At 39.2% G+C, this 17,117-nt stretch overlaps 1 protein-coding gene across 5 annotated transcripts in view; it reads right to left on the minus strand.

The window, feature by feature from the left end:
• Positions 1-2,732: 2,732 nt before the first annotated feature.
• The window catches only part of DEPTOR (DEP domain containing MTOR interacting protein), a 142,435-nt gene continuing 128,050 nt past the window's right edge, over positions 2,733-17,117 (minus strand). For all 5 annotated transcript variants that reach the window (XM_043539143.1, XM_043539145.1, XM_043539144.1 and 2 more), the window contains one exon: positions 2,733-4,253. In XM_043539143.1, coding sequence (XP_043395078.1) covers positions 4,125-4,253 — 129 coding nt within the window. In that variant the 3' untranslated portion in view covers positions 2,733-4,124. The remainder of the gene's footprint in view (positions 4,254-17,117) is intronic.

Consider the following 17,117-nt stretch of genomic DNA (forward strand, 5'->3'; position numbering starts at 1 on the left):
CCAAACTGATTCCCGACTGACCAGTAGCAGTTAGGCGTTGCAAGCTTCCACAGGGCTATCGCCACTCGCTTCTCAACTGTCAGGGCAGCTCTCATGTTTGTGTTCCTGCTCTTCAGGGCAGGGGAAAGCAACTCACAAAGTTCAAGGAAAGTGGCCTTATGCATGCAAAAGTTTTGCAGCCGCTGTGAGTCATTCCATACCTGCAACACTATGTGGTCCCACCAGTCTGTGCTTGTTTGCCAGGCCCAGAATCTGCGTTCCACTGTATCAACCAGCCCCACTGCCGCCATGATGTCCCAGTTGCCACAGCCCATGCTTTCAGGAACGTCTGTGTCCATGTCTTCATCACAATTGTCCTCATGCTGGCGTCTCTTAGCCCGTTTCTGCACATATTCCAGGATAATGCGCGAGGTGTTTACAATGCTCACAACAGCAGCGGTGAGCTGAGCGGGCTCCATGCTTGCTGTGGTATGGTGTCTGCATGGGTAACCCAGGAAAAAAGGCGTGAAACGATTGTCTGCGTTGCTTTCATAGAGGGAGGGGCGACTGACGACGTACCCAAAACCACCCTCAACAATGTTTTTGCCCCATCAGGCATTGGGAGCTTAACCCGGAATTCCAATGGGCAGTGGAGACTGCAGGAACTGTGGGATAGCTAACCACAGTGCACTGCTCTGTAAGTTGATGCTAGCCACGGTAGTGAGGACACACTCCGCCAACTTAATGCACTTAGTGGGGACATACACAATTGACTGTATAAAATCGATTTCTAAAAATCAACTTCTATAAAATTGACCTAACTTTGTAGTGTAGCCATATCCTAAATTGCACAAGATTTATAAGACCTTCATTTTAGCTCGTTGGGCAAATTTGTGTTTGCATGAAATATCTCAGTATTTCACAGTAAGGCTTATGAAGTTTCCCTAGTAACTGACGATATTGAGCATCACTGCTAGATACAGCGGGGCCGATCCTCAGCTGGCATAAATTGTCTCTGCTCCATTCCCTTCCATTGACTTCAATTGAGCTACAGCAGTTTACACCAAGTGACAATCTGCCCCTCTGTCTTTTCATTCTGTGTTAGTTGCTGTGGGCCAGACTGTGCTAGTCTCACTCATGTTTGCCAGTTCCATTATCCCATCAATTTCAATGATGCGTCACATGGAGAAAGGTTTTATATAATGGGTGAAATCCTGGCCCCACTGAAGTCAATGTGAGTTTGCCATTGATTTCAATGGGGCCAGGGTGTCACTCAGTGTAAATCTTTTTCTTAAAGTATGCGTAATTGCACAATGTGTCTCAGGTGGCACGTGACCAGGATTCATCTCCGAATTTGGTCCGCTGGTTGGATCGTTAGCTTCCCCAGCACAGGCCAGGTACTGACGGGGAGTGCGATGTGAAACACATAGCAGTGTGAAGCTAGATCACATTCTAATCTGAGATGATACATATCACAGTTATGGTTTTAAAAATCTCACAATAACTTTAAGAAATTGCACAGCTCAAATATGTAGATAATTTTAAACATCTCAGCAACAAAGAAGAGGGAAAGAAGTTATTCAAATCTGGATCACAAATCAAGCTAAGAAAACAATATGGAAATTGCCATTAAATGGCAGGCAAGTAAGGGCATTCAAATTGCAACAGAAACGAATGTATCTCATGAATCAAAATGCCGTATTCTATAATGATATGCACAAAGCTCCCCTTCCTCCCCATTGCATTCACTTCTTGCTAAGGTCTCAAGAGCTCTCTGTATTTCAGTATGAAGCTAAATTCTGAACCAGTTTCATAATTGCCTGGAGGATACAGGGAAGTGGTAGCAACATATTAACTACATCAAAAGACATAAAATACAAGTCCCATGCTGATATTAACAAAATGCTAGTCATTGTCTGTAAAAGAACCCTTTGTATTTTAATAGTTAACCCATCCTAATATTTAGAAGTTAGATTTAAAGAGAAGTAAAGGATATAACAAATTAGAAGTATTTGGGGAAGCATTACCCTTCCTATATACACTGAATCGCAGCTATTATATCACACTAGCAATTTCTCTGGGACTTTATCCTACTCCTTTCAATCAAGTTCATTTGAAGCTGACCAAAGCCCTAAATGCTCTCTACATTAATGCCATATCACATAACATTATGCAGTATGGAAATTTTAGTACGTTTGAACCCTTTTGCAGCAACCTATTTATTTTAGTTGCACTTAGCATTATGGAACTACCAATATATTAGTGAGGTCTGCTGGGGGTGCTAGATGTGTACAAGCATTCTTCAGCTATGTTAATACAAGGGATAAGCAACTGTGATACAAAGTGACACATTAAAAGAATCCCCCCCCACACCCAAAAAAAAAATAAGGCTTTTATACAGGGTTAGTATAGGGATAGTATTCTCAGCTGCATTTAAGATCTTCTTGCACTGGTAAACATGAAGGAATTATGAGGAATTTTTATTGTGAGTAAGTCATAAAATACAGTTTTTTGGCCATGCTTAGAAAATAAGCAAACATACAATTTCACTTTTGATGTTGCAAGCTCATATAATCTCAAAGTCTTACCACTCCTTTGATCAAGCCTGTGCAAATATCTGAGTGAGTGAAAATCATACTGCAAGAAGAATGTGTGATGAGGCCAATTCCTTAATATAAACATAGTCAACGCTCTTAGTAGGGAAAAATACCAAAAATAGGGAGTTAATTCTTTTGGGTATTCTCGCACTGAAGGTCAAGCATTCATTTTTTTAATTTAAAAAGTATTACTGTACATAAACTGAACAGTACCAGAATGCCTACAATCTACAGATATACATATTTATGTTTTGGGAACAAGACTGTATACATTCAATTAATCTCAGTTTGAGAGACCTATGGCACACCAGATATCACAGAGTTGAGAAGCAATTTAGATTCAGTAAAGTATATCATTCAACTATACATTTTAAAAATATTTTTTTCACAAGTTCATCAACAAAAATTCCTGCTCGGTTTTAAAATGAGGAAGAGTCAGTTAAATACAATGTGTTATTAATGCATCAGATGTAAATTATATGACGCATCTGTAGTTTTCAAGCATTTAATGGTTTGAAAATGCTGACAATCAAAGACACATTCAAGTGCATTGCTTCAATTTGAAGTGTACTGTACCATATCCGAGCTACTAAATATTTCAATGCTAATGCTAACATTGTGATTCTCTGACTTCGGCTCTCTAACACGTTATCATTCTTCTGATATCAGGGGTATCCAAGCTTTGTGAAAAGAACCACATCGACAAGTTACCAGGAGACTAAGAGCCACATGTAGTTTAGACAGAAGGTAGATAGACCCAAAATTTTCAAACTTGGGCTCCTAAATCTGTCCTTAGACATCTAGATAAGAGGTCTGGTTTTCAAAGGCCGTATTTTCAAAATGAAAAATTAATGCACACCTCCATAACATTTGTGTGTTCTTGTATTTTCCTCCATAGAACAATTGCTGCAGGTTTTTATAGGGCTACCCAGCTCTGGAAACTCAGTGCATTGCACAGAAAGGCACACACTTTTTTTCATATCTACGAATTTTAATGTTGTCTGCTACTTGTTTGAATTCCCTGACAATAAACGCCTGAAGTTGATCACCTTTCTCTTTGCTCTATGATTAGAGAGAGGGAGCAGCAGCAGGCAGCTGCTCTCCTGGGGCCGCACTTTGGACACACCTATATGACACGGAGGGGAGTACACTAACATTCATATGCCATGCCAACCATACGGAAAGTCCTTACCAAACATTCCTCTTTTCAAGTATTGTGATCACATGGTTGAATGGCAAGGGAAGTTACTTGCAGCCTTTTAAGCAGGATACCATCCCAACAGATACAGCTGGATTGACAACTAAAGACCTGGTCCTTGTCTTCAGCAGAACAGTTTGCAGGATCAGGTCCTAAATGATAACATGATGGTATATACTGTTCACTTCTTAGCATATGAATCACAGCTACGATTGTTAAACTGAAGGGGAAAGCACCTGAAAGACAAAATAATCTAGTTAGACAAGGCAAGGTTTCGCCCCCTTGTGTTGTTTGGCTTTGCACTGATTCTTCTATTTCTATTCACAGCTTCGAGTGAGGAAATTTCCTTCTCAGGAGTCTAATTCCTCCATCACTTCCATGACAATAGTTCGAGGGCCAGTCAGAATGAGATTGCTCACTGTCCTGTAGTCCACATGGAGAACATTGAGTCCATTCACAGAAACCACAAACTGACAGACCTACAGAGAAAAGAAAAGGGGTGTATTACAATTGCGGTGGACTTAGGCTTCTCTTTGTGGTAGCAGATGCTACAATATTGACACTGTATTCTACTCAATCGGTTCATTTCTCCAGTGGGTAAAATTCATACATTTTTCACATCTGCTGATACCCTGCCAATAAATAACGAGTAAATAAATGCAAAATAAAATAATAATAATACCTCACTGAAAGCGTTCAAATACACCAATATGCAAGGAGTTAATTCCCCGTTTAACTCACTTGCTTCTTATGTCTGAAAAGATGAAAAGGGATAGGTAATGAGGCAGGCGCCTGACTGACTATTCAACTAGATGCTAAGTACCTAAGAACCCGATCCAAACCTCATTGAGTCTTTCCATTGGCTTCTGTGGGCATTAGATCAGGCCCTACACTGGAAAGTCAATGAAGAAATAACAGAGGATAGCAGCAATCAGCTCAATTCCGATAACTATGGAGACTCAGGCATTTAGACACTATGGTGTTGGATACTGAACTTGACCAGAACCAGCCAAGGCAAACCAGAATGATAAGACTGTTATGCTTATGCTTCTCCCTCCCTGGGCCTTTTTATCCATAGGAATAAATTTTTTTTGTATGAAAACAGACAAGAGCTATATTTGGCACACATAAGAGTTCTATAGTTTTGAAGGATTCCACCACTTAAAGGTTAATTTCCAATTATAGATGTCAGGAATATCACTGGAAACGGCAGGATCTTTCAAAAATGTGGAATTTTTAACTACTCCTATCATTCAATTTTTCATATAATACCATGATTCACATGGTGCTTTACAAATCTATAGGACAATAAGACTCTGAACCCAAGCAGTCTACAGGCTAAAGCCCTGATTAGTGCTGTTGAAATCAATAGCACTAATAGTAGTCAAATTAAACACATGCATATGTGTTTGCCTACGGGCATAGAATCAGGGCCTAAAAGTGAAATCCTAATCCCATTGAAGTCAATGGCAAGGATTTCACTCTAAGAGACCAATTCTGTGAGATGCTAAGTACCTATAATCAATGAGAGTTAAAGTCATTTAGCACTAGCGTTAGTCAGAAAGTGCCAGTTACTTTTTTTTTTGCAGGAAATTTTTAGAAAAACTCATTTTTTTTTTAAATTCCCTGAAAACATTTTTCAGATTTTCATCGAAAAACTGACCAATTTGAGGAAGTGAAACATTTTCAGTTATAAATTTATTTATTTTTGGTTTTTTAATCAAACAAAATGAAAATTTTCAATGAAAAATGGCCACTGTCAAACAATGTTCGGATGCAAAATATCGACCAGATGTAATTAACACTTAAAAGAGTCAGACAGAATCACCCAGAAAAGAGGAGGCCATGCCATTCATGCATGCTAAAAAGGCCAGAACTGTGGACTGGAAGAAAAAGACAATGTTATTCATTCCACAGTGAAATGCAGCCACCTCTGAGTCTACTCAAAGTATTTTATAAAGTCATAATGTTTATAGTTTTTGTATCAATGTTTTTTAAAGGTATTGCATTACGGTTTGTTTGTTTTTTTACTGTAAGTAAAATAATTGTCACAGGAATGTCTCATGAAAAGGATACTTTCATCGTGAATTTACCTTATTCATAACTGATAATGAGTGCACATTAAACCCACTTTAACTGTGAAAGATGTTTATATTCTAATCTGTTGTGGTTTAGGGAGGCAATGTGATATAATAGTTAGAACACAGAACTGGGAAATAGGGTACCTCATTTATATTACTGTTTCTGCCACTGATTTTTTGTGACTTTAGCTAAGTCACTTAACTTCCGTGCCTCAATATCCCTTTCAGCAAAATGGGTATCTCATGGGGCTGTTGTTTGTACAGTATTTTTATATTTTATTTTATATTATTCACTGAAAGGTTCTATAAAAATCCAAAGTATTAATAAAAAGAACAGGAGTACTTGTGGCAACCTTAGAGACGAACAAATTTATGTGAACATAAGCTTTCGTGGGCTACAGTATTAATGTATTAATGTGGCTCTCAAATCTTATGAACAGTATGGCCTCTGTGATTTCATCTTAGGGTGATCAGACAGCAAGTGTGAAAAATCGGGACAGGGGGTGGGGGTTGTCATAAATATAAAGGGAAGGGTAACCACCTTTCTGTATACAGAACTATAAAATCCCTCCTGGCCAGAGGCAAAACCCTTTCACCTGTAAAGGGTTAAGAAGCTAAGATAACCTCGCTGGCACCTGACCAAAATGACCAATGAGGAGACAAGATACTTTCAAAGCTGGAGGTTGGAGGAACAAGGGATCTGTCTGTCTGTGTGACGCTTTTGCCAGGAACAGAACAGGAATGGAGTATTAGAACTTGTTAGTAATTAATCCAGCTAGAAATGTGTTAGATTTCCTTTTGTTTAAATGGCTGGTAAATAAGCTGTGCTGAATGGAATGTATATTCCTGTTTTTGTGTCTTTTTGTAACTTAAGGTTTTGCCTAGAGGGATTCTCTGTGTTTTGAATCTGAGTACCCTGTAAGGTATTTACCATCCTGATTTTACAGAGGTGATTCTTTTACTTTTTCTTTAATTAAAATTCTTCTTTTAAGATCCTGATTGCTTTTTCATTGTTCTTAAGATCCAAGGGTTTGGGTCTGTGTTCATCTATGCAAATTGGTGAGGATTTTTATCAAGCCTTCCCCAGGAAAGGGGATGTAGAGTTTGGGGGAATATTTGGGGAGGGAGACGTCTCCAAGTGGGCTCTTTCCCTGTTCTTTGTTTAACATGCTTGGTCGTGGCAGCACAGGGTTCAAGGACAAGGCAAAGTTTGTACCTTGAGGAAGTTTTTAACCTAAGCTGGTAAGAATAAGCTTAGGGGGTCTTTCATACAGGTCCCCACATCTGTACCCTAGAGTTCAGAGTGGAGAAGAAACCTTGACAGGGGTAATAAGAACCTATATAAATCAGGACTGTCCCTATAAAATTATGAATTCTGGTCACCTTATTTCATCTTCACTCTTCAGACCCTGTGTGCCATTACAGGAACGACAGCAGACATCTCTAACATCAGGCTAGATCTCTCTCCCTATCTCACCCCCCGCAAACTCTTCAGTGCATTCCAGGGTGGGGACACCTGGAATTCAGCCTTGCTGGTAGCCTGGACAGTCAGCAAAGTGGGATGATGATTATACTGGAGTTTTGATGATAATATGCCTAGACAGTATGTGCTTTGTCAAGAAGTCACAACATGGACAAGACCACTGCCTTCATTTTTTATTAAAGAAACAAAGGGGAGGGGGGAAAAGCCCCTGGGGGGGAACTGAACCATTTTGCAACAAGGGAGCTATTATTCTGCTGTCATCCAGTTTCTAAAAAATATTGTTGTTCAATTTCTGAAATGTTGACTGAAATATTGCACGACAGTTGCTGACATGGGGCTTAACGAATGGGCTAGCACCTTGCTTGCTAGATTTCTCACTTGCCATATTAGGCCTGGTGAACACAAAGATCTTGTACCAGTATAACTATGGCAGTTAGGATTGTGATTTTAACCAAAATAATAACAGTACAACCTCTAATGTGCATGCAGACATACCAGTATAAAGGTGCCTTATCCTCATATAGTTTATTTCCTTTCCCATATGGGAATAAGCTACAACTGGTATAAGCACATTTATATTGGTATAACTGCATCCACATCAGGGAGTTGTGCGACTTTAACTATACCAGCATAGGACTGCACAGAACCACATAGTTAAAGTGGTCTACACAAACATTTAATTTATGGCAATCTACTCTGACTGTCCCTGCAGACCCTGATGACATGCACTAACAGTTCATTAGTGTGCATTAATCTAGTCCCAATTCAAATCAGGGTAGATCAAAGTGTGCTAACTGTTAGTGTGTGTCAACATTGTTCACAGGACAGTTAGTGCATGGCAAGCTAGTTGAGGTAGATTCATACCCCAAGTTGCCACAAACTAAATGTTCATGTAGACAAGTCCTTATCAGTTTAAGAAACTTGGCTGCAAAGGGTAACGCATCAGCCCACCCAAAGCTATTTCTTAACTATCACTTAAAATGTTTACAATACAGATTTTGACTTTGTCTAAAGATGAAAAAGTGATCTCTTTCTCAACCCCCCAAAGTATTTTCTAATGCCTTCTGCAGCTTTCCAAAACTGTATCGAGTTTCACTGGATTATAGTTCTGGCTTCAGTATAATAGTCCTGTTGATTTAAAACAGAGTTACAGCAATAACATGGTCTCTTGTGGCTTAATGCAATCTTTGGAGGTTGAATGACTGACACTTGTTTTACCTGCTGTATATTCTAAAGTAAAACTTATCGGTAAGGTTTATTCATTTTAAAATATTTCCTGTGCAATGTAGTCCTAAAATGATAATGTGCATCAAATGGAAATGAAACATTGAATGGAAAAAATAAATAAGCATCAAATGGAGAAAGTAAATAAGAAATTTACTCCTTCTCATAACACAAGAACCAGGAGTCACCAAATGAAATTAATACGCAGCAGGTTTAAAACAAACGAAAGGAAGTATTTCTTCACACAACGCACAGTCAATCTGTGGAACATTTTGCCTGAGGATCTTGTGAAGGCCAAGACCATAACAGGGTTCAAAAAAGAACTAGATAAATTCATGGAGGATAGACCCATCAGTGGCTATTAGCCAAGATGGGCAGGGATGGTGTCCCTAGCCTCTGTTTGCCAGAAGCCGGGAATGGGCAACAGGGGATGGATCACTCGATGATTACCTGTTCTGTTCATTCCCTCTGGGCACCTGGTATTGGCCACTGTCTAAAGAGAGGATACCGGACTAGATGGACCTTTGGTCTGACCCAATATGGCCGTACTTATGTACTTATGAAACATGGTATGGTCTCATTTGTTTTACTTACTGTTAATCCTGCACACAAATAGCTAATATTGTATTGCTGTCTTGATGGGAGTTACAAAATGAAAGAGACGGGGCCTTCCTACTTATTTTATGAGTTTTTTGGGAGCCTGGGCTACAAACTAACTATGATTTAATATTACAAAAAATAATAATCCTCACATATCTTCAGCTTACAACTACAGCTGTTAGATGACTGTACCATAAACATGCAAAATTCTCTCCGTTTCCATAGATTAATATGACGGATAATAAACTGAAGTTAAAGTTCCTCAGAGGGCCTTTTATTGATCATTTCCTCATATAGATCTTTAGGGAACCTGATATGAGATGAGATTTCAGTGTCATGCTTCCTGGAACTTCAAGGAATGAGTGGATATAGAACAAAGAGACACCATTTTGCTAGCACGCATGCATAACCGGTGGAGATATTACAATATCTAAGCAGTAAAGTGTAAATTACTGTAACAGACTAGTGAAAAATTAAGTAACAGAATAGTGAAAATGCTCTCTCTTGCTTCATTTAAAATTTCTTTAAGTTTACAAGTGTGGGGTGTTACAGGGACAAACTGCAGAGCTTTGCAGTATCCTGCTAATTCGAAGTTAGCAGCTTAGATTTGCTTTGCTGAGGTAAGAATCTCCACGAAAAATTTTAAAGCATTAAAATATTTTCTATTCAATTGCAAAGTCATTATCATAATAAAAATAACATATGTATTTAAGTAATGCCAAGAGAACTCAATTGGAACTGAGGCATCACTGTGCTATTATTCAAACACATAGTAAGAGATAGTCCCGGTCCCAAAGATTTCATAACCCTATGGCCCTGATCCTGCAACTGGATCTATGTTGGCAGACACGTGTGCCAGCATGAAGCCCTGTGGACTTCAGTGGTACTCCATGCAAGCTCAGTGGTCTGCCTGTGTGTTGTAGGTTACAGAACTGGTGTCTGAGACAAGATGTGACAGGTCAGTGTAACACAGGGTTGCCAATTTTGGTTGGACGTATTCCTGGAGATTTAATCACATGACATAATCTTTAGGGCTGTCAAGAGATTTAAAAAATTAATCACAATTAATCGCATGGTTTAAAAAATTAATCACGAGTAATCGCACTGTTAAACAATAATAGAATACCATGTATTTAAATATTTTGGATGTTTTCTACATTTTCAAATATATTGATTTCAATTACAACACAGAATACGAAGTGTACAGTGCTCATTTATATTTATTTTTATTACAAATATTTGCACTGTAAAAAACAAAAGAAATAGTATTTTTCAATTTACCTAATACAGGTACTTTAGTGCAATCTCTTTATCATGCAAGTTGAACTTACAAATGTAGAATTATGTACCAAAAAAACCTGCATTCAAAAATAAAACAATGTAAAACTTTAGAGCCTACAAGTCCAATCAGTCCTACTTCTTGTTCAGCCAATCGCTCAGACAAACACATTTGTTTACATTTGCAGAAGATAATGCTGCCTGCTTCTTGTTTACAATTTCGCCTGAAAGTGAGAACAGGCATTCGAATGGCACTGTTGTAGCAGGTGTTGCAAGATATTTAGGTGTCAGATGTGCTAAAGATTCATATGTCCCTTCATGCTTCAATCACCATTCCAGAGGACATGAGTCCATGCTGATGATGGGTTCTGCTTGATAATGATCCAAAGCAGAGCGGACCGACGCATGTTCATTTTCATCATCTGAGTCAGATGCCACTAGCAGAAGGTTGATTTCCTTTTTGGTGGTTTGGGTTCTGTGGTTTCCGCATTGAAGTGTTGCTCTTTTAAGACTTCTGTAAGCATGCTCCACACCTCGTCCCGCTCCGATTTTGGAAGGCACTTCAGATTCTTAAATCTTGAGCCGAGTGCTCTAGTTATCTTTAGAAATCTCACATTGGTACCTTCTTTGCATTTTGTCAAATTTGCAGTGAAAGTGTTCTTAAAATGAACAATATGTGATGGGTCATCATCTGAGACTGCTACAACATGAAATATATGGCAGAATGCAGGTAAAACAGAGCAGGAGACATACAATTCTCCCCCTAGCAATTCAGTCACAAATATAATTAACACATTATTTTTTTAACAAGCGTCATCAGCATGGAAGCATGTCCTATGGAACGATGGCCAAAGCATGAAGAGTCATATGAATCTTTAGCACATCTGACACCTAAATATCTTGTGATGCCGGCTACAACAGTGCCATGCGAATGCCTGTTCTCACTTTCATATGACATTGTAAATAAGAAGCCGGCAGCAGTATCTCTCATAAATGTAAACAAACTTGTTTTTCTTAATGATTGGCTGAATAAGAAGTAGGACTGAGTGGACTTGTAGGCTCTAAAGTTTTACATTGTTTTGATTTTGAGTGCAGTTATGTACCAAAAAAACCCTATATATTTAAGTTGCACTTTCATGATAAAGAGATTGCACTACAGTACTTGTATTAGGTGAATTGAAAAATACTGTTTCTTTTGTTTATCATTTTTACAGTGCAAATATTTGTAATAAAAAATAATATAAAGTGAGCATTGTACACTTTGTATTCTGTGTTGTAACTGAAATCAATATATTTGAAAATATAGAAAAACATCCAAAATATTTAATAAACTTCAACTGATAGTCTATTGTTTAACAGTGAGATTAATCGCGATTAATTTTTTTAATTGCGATTAATTTTTTTTACTTAATCGCATGAGTTAACTGTGATTAATCGACAGCCCTAATAATCTTTAATTAAAAATTAATCTTTAATTCCTGGAGACTCCAGGCCAATCCTGGAGGGTTGGCAACCCTAGTATAACAGCATAAGCAAGGAACCAGTGCAGGGGAGGATGAGATGAGAGTAACAGTGACAGGAACACATGGTTACACAGAATAGCTGTGTGCACAATTAGCAGGCTGAGTCAAAAACTTTACTGTGAAATCCTGACCTCATTGTAGTGAATGGGAGTTTTGCCATTGAGTTCTATTGTTACTATTAATTACAGTACAGTATTACCACAGCGCCTCGGATGCTAGTTATGTAACAGGCCCCCATTGTGCTAGGCACTGTACACAGAACAAAAAGACCCTGCCCAGAGAGGTTACACGTATAACGCAAGAGACACCAGAGGGATACAGGCAGATGGAAGATCACAAGGAAACAGTGAGACAATATTGGTCAGCATGACAGGCAGTGGTCTCAGCAAACCTAACCATTATCCAGTTCTTTGTAGGCATGATGGCGAAGTTTTAAGGAAGGTTCTGAAGAAGGTTAATGAGGTAGCTTGGAAGGTTTTTATGGGGAGTTCCTCCCAAGTGTGAGGGGCAGCAAGGGAGGTAGTGGGGAGGAGTTGGGGGGAAGACTAAGAGCTCAGTTTTAGCCATGAGTTTAGCTAGACATCCACACGGAGACCTCAGAAGGAGAGGCTGAAATTTTAGTTTGGATCAGAGACTGCTTCTGGGGGTAGGATTTCACCCAGAACTTTTTAAAACTAGTCATTCCTACTGGCCATCTGCCTACTGATAATCTGACTATTCACTAATATTATATGACGACCATTTACAAACAAATATTTAGTTCTTAAAACAACATTTTTGTATTGATTTTACAATTAACATTAGCCTTCCTTCCCTTTACAAAACTGTTCTTAACATTGTTTCTTTGATTTTAGTATGCACAATGTTTTAAGTTTGAGAGAAAGTCTTGAAAGATAATAAAATGCTAGAAATTCCTGCAGCAACACTTGGCATAAGTGAGTATTGCAGAATTTCACTGGAACAGTCCCAAAGAAGCACTTAATTTTATAGATGCCTGAAAGCAAATATTAGTGAGGCCGCTGAAGTAAAGAGAGTTAAAGCAGGGATGAATTTCATCTCGTCATTTATATTAAGAGAAAACCTGGCAATACATCCACAAAATAGCAGAATAAGACCCTAACTCGGAACTGGTTTCTGTTCTTTTCCCTTCCATGTCAACAACCAGTGCTGATAAAGAAAATTAGAGACGATTTGTACTTCTTTTTTTAGGAAGTCCAAGCAGTTTTACAAATTGCTACCATACCGTACCAAAAGTGCAGTTTTAACAGATACAAAATAGCAGATCACTTTTTATTTTAAAAAATACATTTATCATAGAATCATAGAAAATTAGGGTTGGAAGAGATCTCAGGAGGTCACCTAGTCCAACCTCCTGCTCAAAGCAGAACCAACCCCAACTAAATCATCCCAGCCAGGGCTTTGTCAAGCCGGGCCTTAAAAACCTCTAAGGATGGAGATTCCACCACTTCCCTAGGTAACCGATGCCAGTGCTTCACCACCCTCCTAGTGAAATAGTTTTTCCTAATATCCAACCTAGACCTCCCCCACTGCAACTTGAGACCATTGTTCCTTGTTCTGTCATCTGCCACCACTGAGAACAGCTGAGCTCCATCCTCTTTGGAACCCCCGCCCTTTCAGGTAGTTGAAGGCTGCTATCAAATCCCTCCCGCCTCACTCTTCTCTTCTGCAGACTAAATCATAGAATCATAGAATATCAGAGTTGGAAGGGACCTCAGGAGGTCTAAGCCCAATTCCCTCAGCCTCTCCTCATAAGTCATGTGCCCCAGCCCCTAATCATTTTTGTTGCTCTCCTCTGGACTCTCTCCAATTTGTCCACATCCTTTCTGTAGTGGGGGGCCAAAAACTGGATGCAATACTCCAGAAGTGGCCTTGCCAGTGCTGAATAGAGGGGAACAATCACTTTCCTCGATCTGCTGGCAATACTCCTACTAATGCAGCCCAACATGCCGTTAGCCTTCTTGGCAACAAGGGCACACTGTTGACTAATATCCAGCTTCTCGTCCATTGTAATCCCCAGGTCCTTTTCTGCAGAACTGCTGCTAAGCCAGTCAGTCCCCAGCCTGTAGCCGTGCATGAGAATCTTCTGTCCTAAGTGCAGGACTCTGCATTTGTCTTTATTGAACCTCATTAGATTTTTTTTAGCCCAATCCTCCAATTTGTCTAGGTCACTCTGGACTCTATCCCTACCCTCCAGTGTATCTACCTCTCCCCCCCAGCTTAGTGTCATCCGCGAACTTGCTGAGGGTGCATTCCATCCCATCGTCCAGATCATTAATGAAGATGTTGAAAAAAACCAGCCCCAAGACCGACCCCTGGGGCACTCTGCTTGATACTTGCTGTCAACTAGACATCGAGCGGTTGATCACTATCTTTTGAGCCCGACAATCTAGACAGCTTTCTAGCCACCTTTCAGTCCTTTAATCCAATCCATACCTTTTTAACTTGCTGGCGAGAATAATGTGGGAGACTGTATCAAAAGCTTTGCTAAAGTCAAGATATATCACATCCACTGCTTTCCCCATATCCATAGAGCCAGTTATCTCATCATAGAAGGAAATCAGGTTGGTCAGACATCACTTGCCTTTGGTGAATCCATGTTGACTGATCCTGATCACCTTCCTCTCCTCCAAGTGCTTCAAAATGGATTCCTTGAGGACCTGTTCCATAATTTTTCCAGGGACTGAGGTGAGGCTGACTGTCTGTAGTTCCCCAGATTCTCCTTCTTCCCTTTTTTATGCAATGATACAGTTTGAATCCTGGGCCCAGTGAAGTCATTATTGACTTCAACAGTGCCAGGATTTCACCCATACTCATTATCTGTGCAGTTGTGGTACCACCCAATTAACAGCAAATTTCTAGTTCATGAAGTTGCCACAAGTATGATTCAGTTTTCTTCCAGAGCAAAACCAAGTTCAAATGGATTGTTGGGTTTCAGGGGATACTTCCATCAATTGATAATTTCTGAAAATACTTGGATATAGTGCTGGATAGAGTCCAGGTATTTTCAGTTCTCCAAAATCCTTCCAAATATTGTTAGCACCCAACACTAGAGACCGAAGTATCCCCTGAAACCACCACAAGCCATCTGAACTTGTTTCTGCTGAACGAGAAAATGGAACAATGCTTTTGTAAGTTCTTTGGGACAGAGACTGCCTTTTTGTTCTGGGCGTCTACAGCACCTAGCACAGTGGGGTCCTGGTTAGGGTTGTCAATTTTGGGTGGGCATATTCCTGGAGGTTTCATCACATGACATAATCTTTAATTAAAGATGAATCCTTTAATTCCGGAGACTCCAGGACAATCATAGAGGGATGACAGCCCTAGGACTCCTGGTCTGATGCTGGGCTTGTAGGCACTATGATAATAAAAATAATAAATAACAACTTTTGTTTAATTCATGCTGTGGATGGGTTGGTACCACAACTGCACATATCATTTAAAAAATAAATTAGATGTGGCAGTGATGGGTGTCAAACCTTTTCAGATTTACATGTTAGCAAAGTGAAAAAAACCACTAACCAGTTCAGAATTAGGCCTTCTTCTGCTGTCATATGTCACCACTTTAAAAAAATTAAAACACCAGGGGTGAAATTCTGGCTCCATTGATGTCACTAGCAAAACTCCTATTGACTTGGATAGGGCAAGGATTTCCTGCCCAGGCTATACCCAGATCCTAGACACTTTAAACAAGAGCACAGCTTGTTATTTGTAGGCGTTAAAATCTTGAAGATGAACTGCAAAGCACATGGAAAAAGTTGTCACCTTGTATTGTCCCTTGTTATATATAATGGTGATATAATTTTTTTTGGTTTACTGTTCTGTTAAAAATATCAGGTCCTGACTTCTCATCTTTTTGCTGGAGGATTTAGGCAAGATATTTGGAAGACTTGGATGGTGACATCACATGAGGATGAAACCTGAATTCAGTTCTCTCAGCCTTCAACTGAGAGGAAGGGCATGTTCAGCTGGTAAAAAATTTAAAGAAACATGTACAGTAGAACCTCAGAGTTATGAACACCTCAGAAATGAAGGTTGTTCACAACTTTGAAAAGTTTTCAACTCTGAACAAAATGTTATGGTTGTTCTTTCAAAGTTTACAATTGAACATTGACTTAACTTTCCTTTTATTTTTTTTTTTTAGTAGTTTATGTTTAACACAGTACTGTGCTGTATTCGCTTTTTTTTTTTTTTTGGTCTCTGCTGCTGCCTGATTGTGTACTTCCGGTTACAAATGAGGTGCGTGGTTGACTGGTGAGTTTGTAACTCTGGTGTTTGTAACTCTGAGGTTCTAATATAAAACTTGGTATCCGCTCGCTGCTTATTTGAGGCCAGAGAGAACCTCAGCTCATGCAAGCTTCCTGCCGTGAGATCAAGACCCTCCAAAGAACTTGTCAGGGTCCTCCAAGAAAAGGATGGAAATCTAGTTTTAATACAAAATTTTTTAAAAGATTTTTTAAAAATACTCCCCATCCAATTTAAGGTAATCATTAAATGTCACAGAGGGGCAGTAAAGGACACCCTTTTTGTTTGTTTGTTTGTTTGTTTGTTTATTATTTTGCCTTGTAAGAAGCATAATGTACAGAATCTAATTTATGATCTTGTAAGTGAAAATGTTCATACCTTCAGTTGTCCAACTCATAACAAAGTTCTTGAAATAACTCATCCTGTGTTGAACAAATAACCATATTCACAAGCACTCTGAATTGAGATACTGTCAGAAAAGACGCAAGGAAAGATGTATGTTTGCCCCCTCCAAATAAAGGGAAACACAAGCTGTTCTGGGATGGCCTGCTTCCACCCTCTTAATCTTTACATTGTCATATTGGTAGAGGGAAGGAGATAAAATCAGAGGTCCTAAAAACCACCTGGCAATTTAGCATTTTGGATCCCTCAAACGTGCTTCATGAAATCCCTGTTGTATTAGTACAATGAGGGCCGGAACATCACATTTTGACTACTACTGTACATGATCCAAAGGTTTAAATATGAGCAACATCCTTTTCAACATATCTGAGTTTACTGCAGTAAAAGAGACTCAACTGCAGCTGTGTGTTCTGCTCTGTAAATATCCCTAGCAAATGTGTAATTGGCTGTAGAGTGGGCGGTGTGGAAGTAGGCCAGGATCCAGTTCTT

The sequence above is a fragment of the Chelonia mydas genome, chromosome 2, assembly GCF_015237465.2.
Source record: "Chelonia mydas isolate rCheMyd1 chromosome 2, rCheMyd1.pri.v2, whole genome shotgun sequence".
Lineage (NCBI taxonomy): Eukaryota > Metazoa > Chordata > Testudines > Cheloniidae > Chelonia > Chelonia mydas.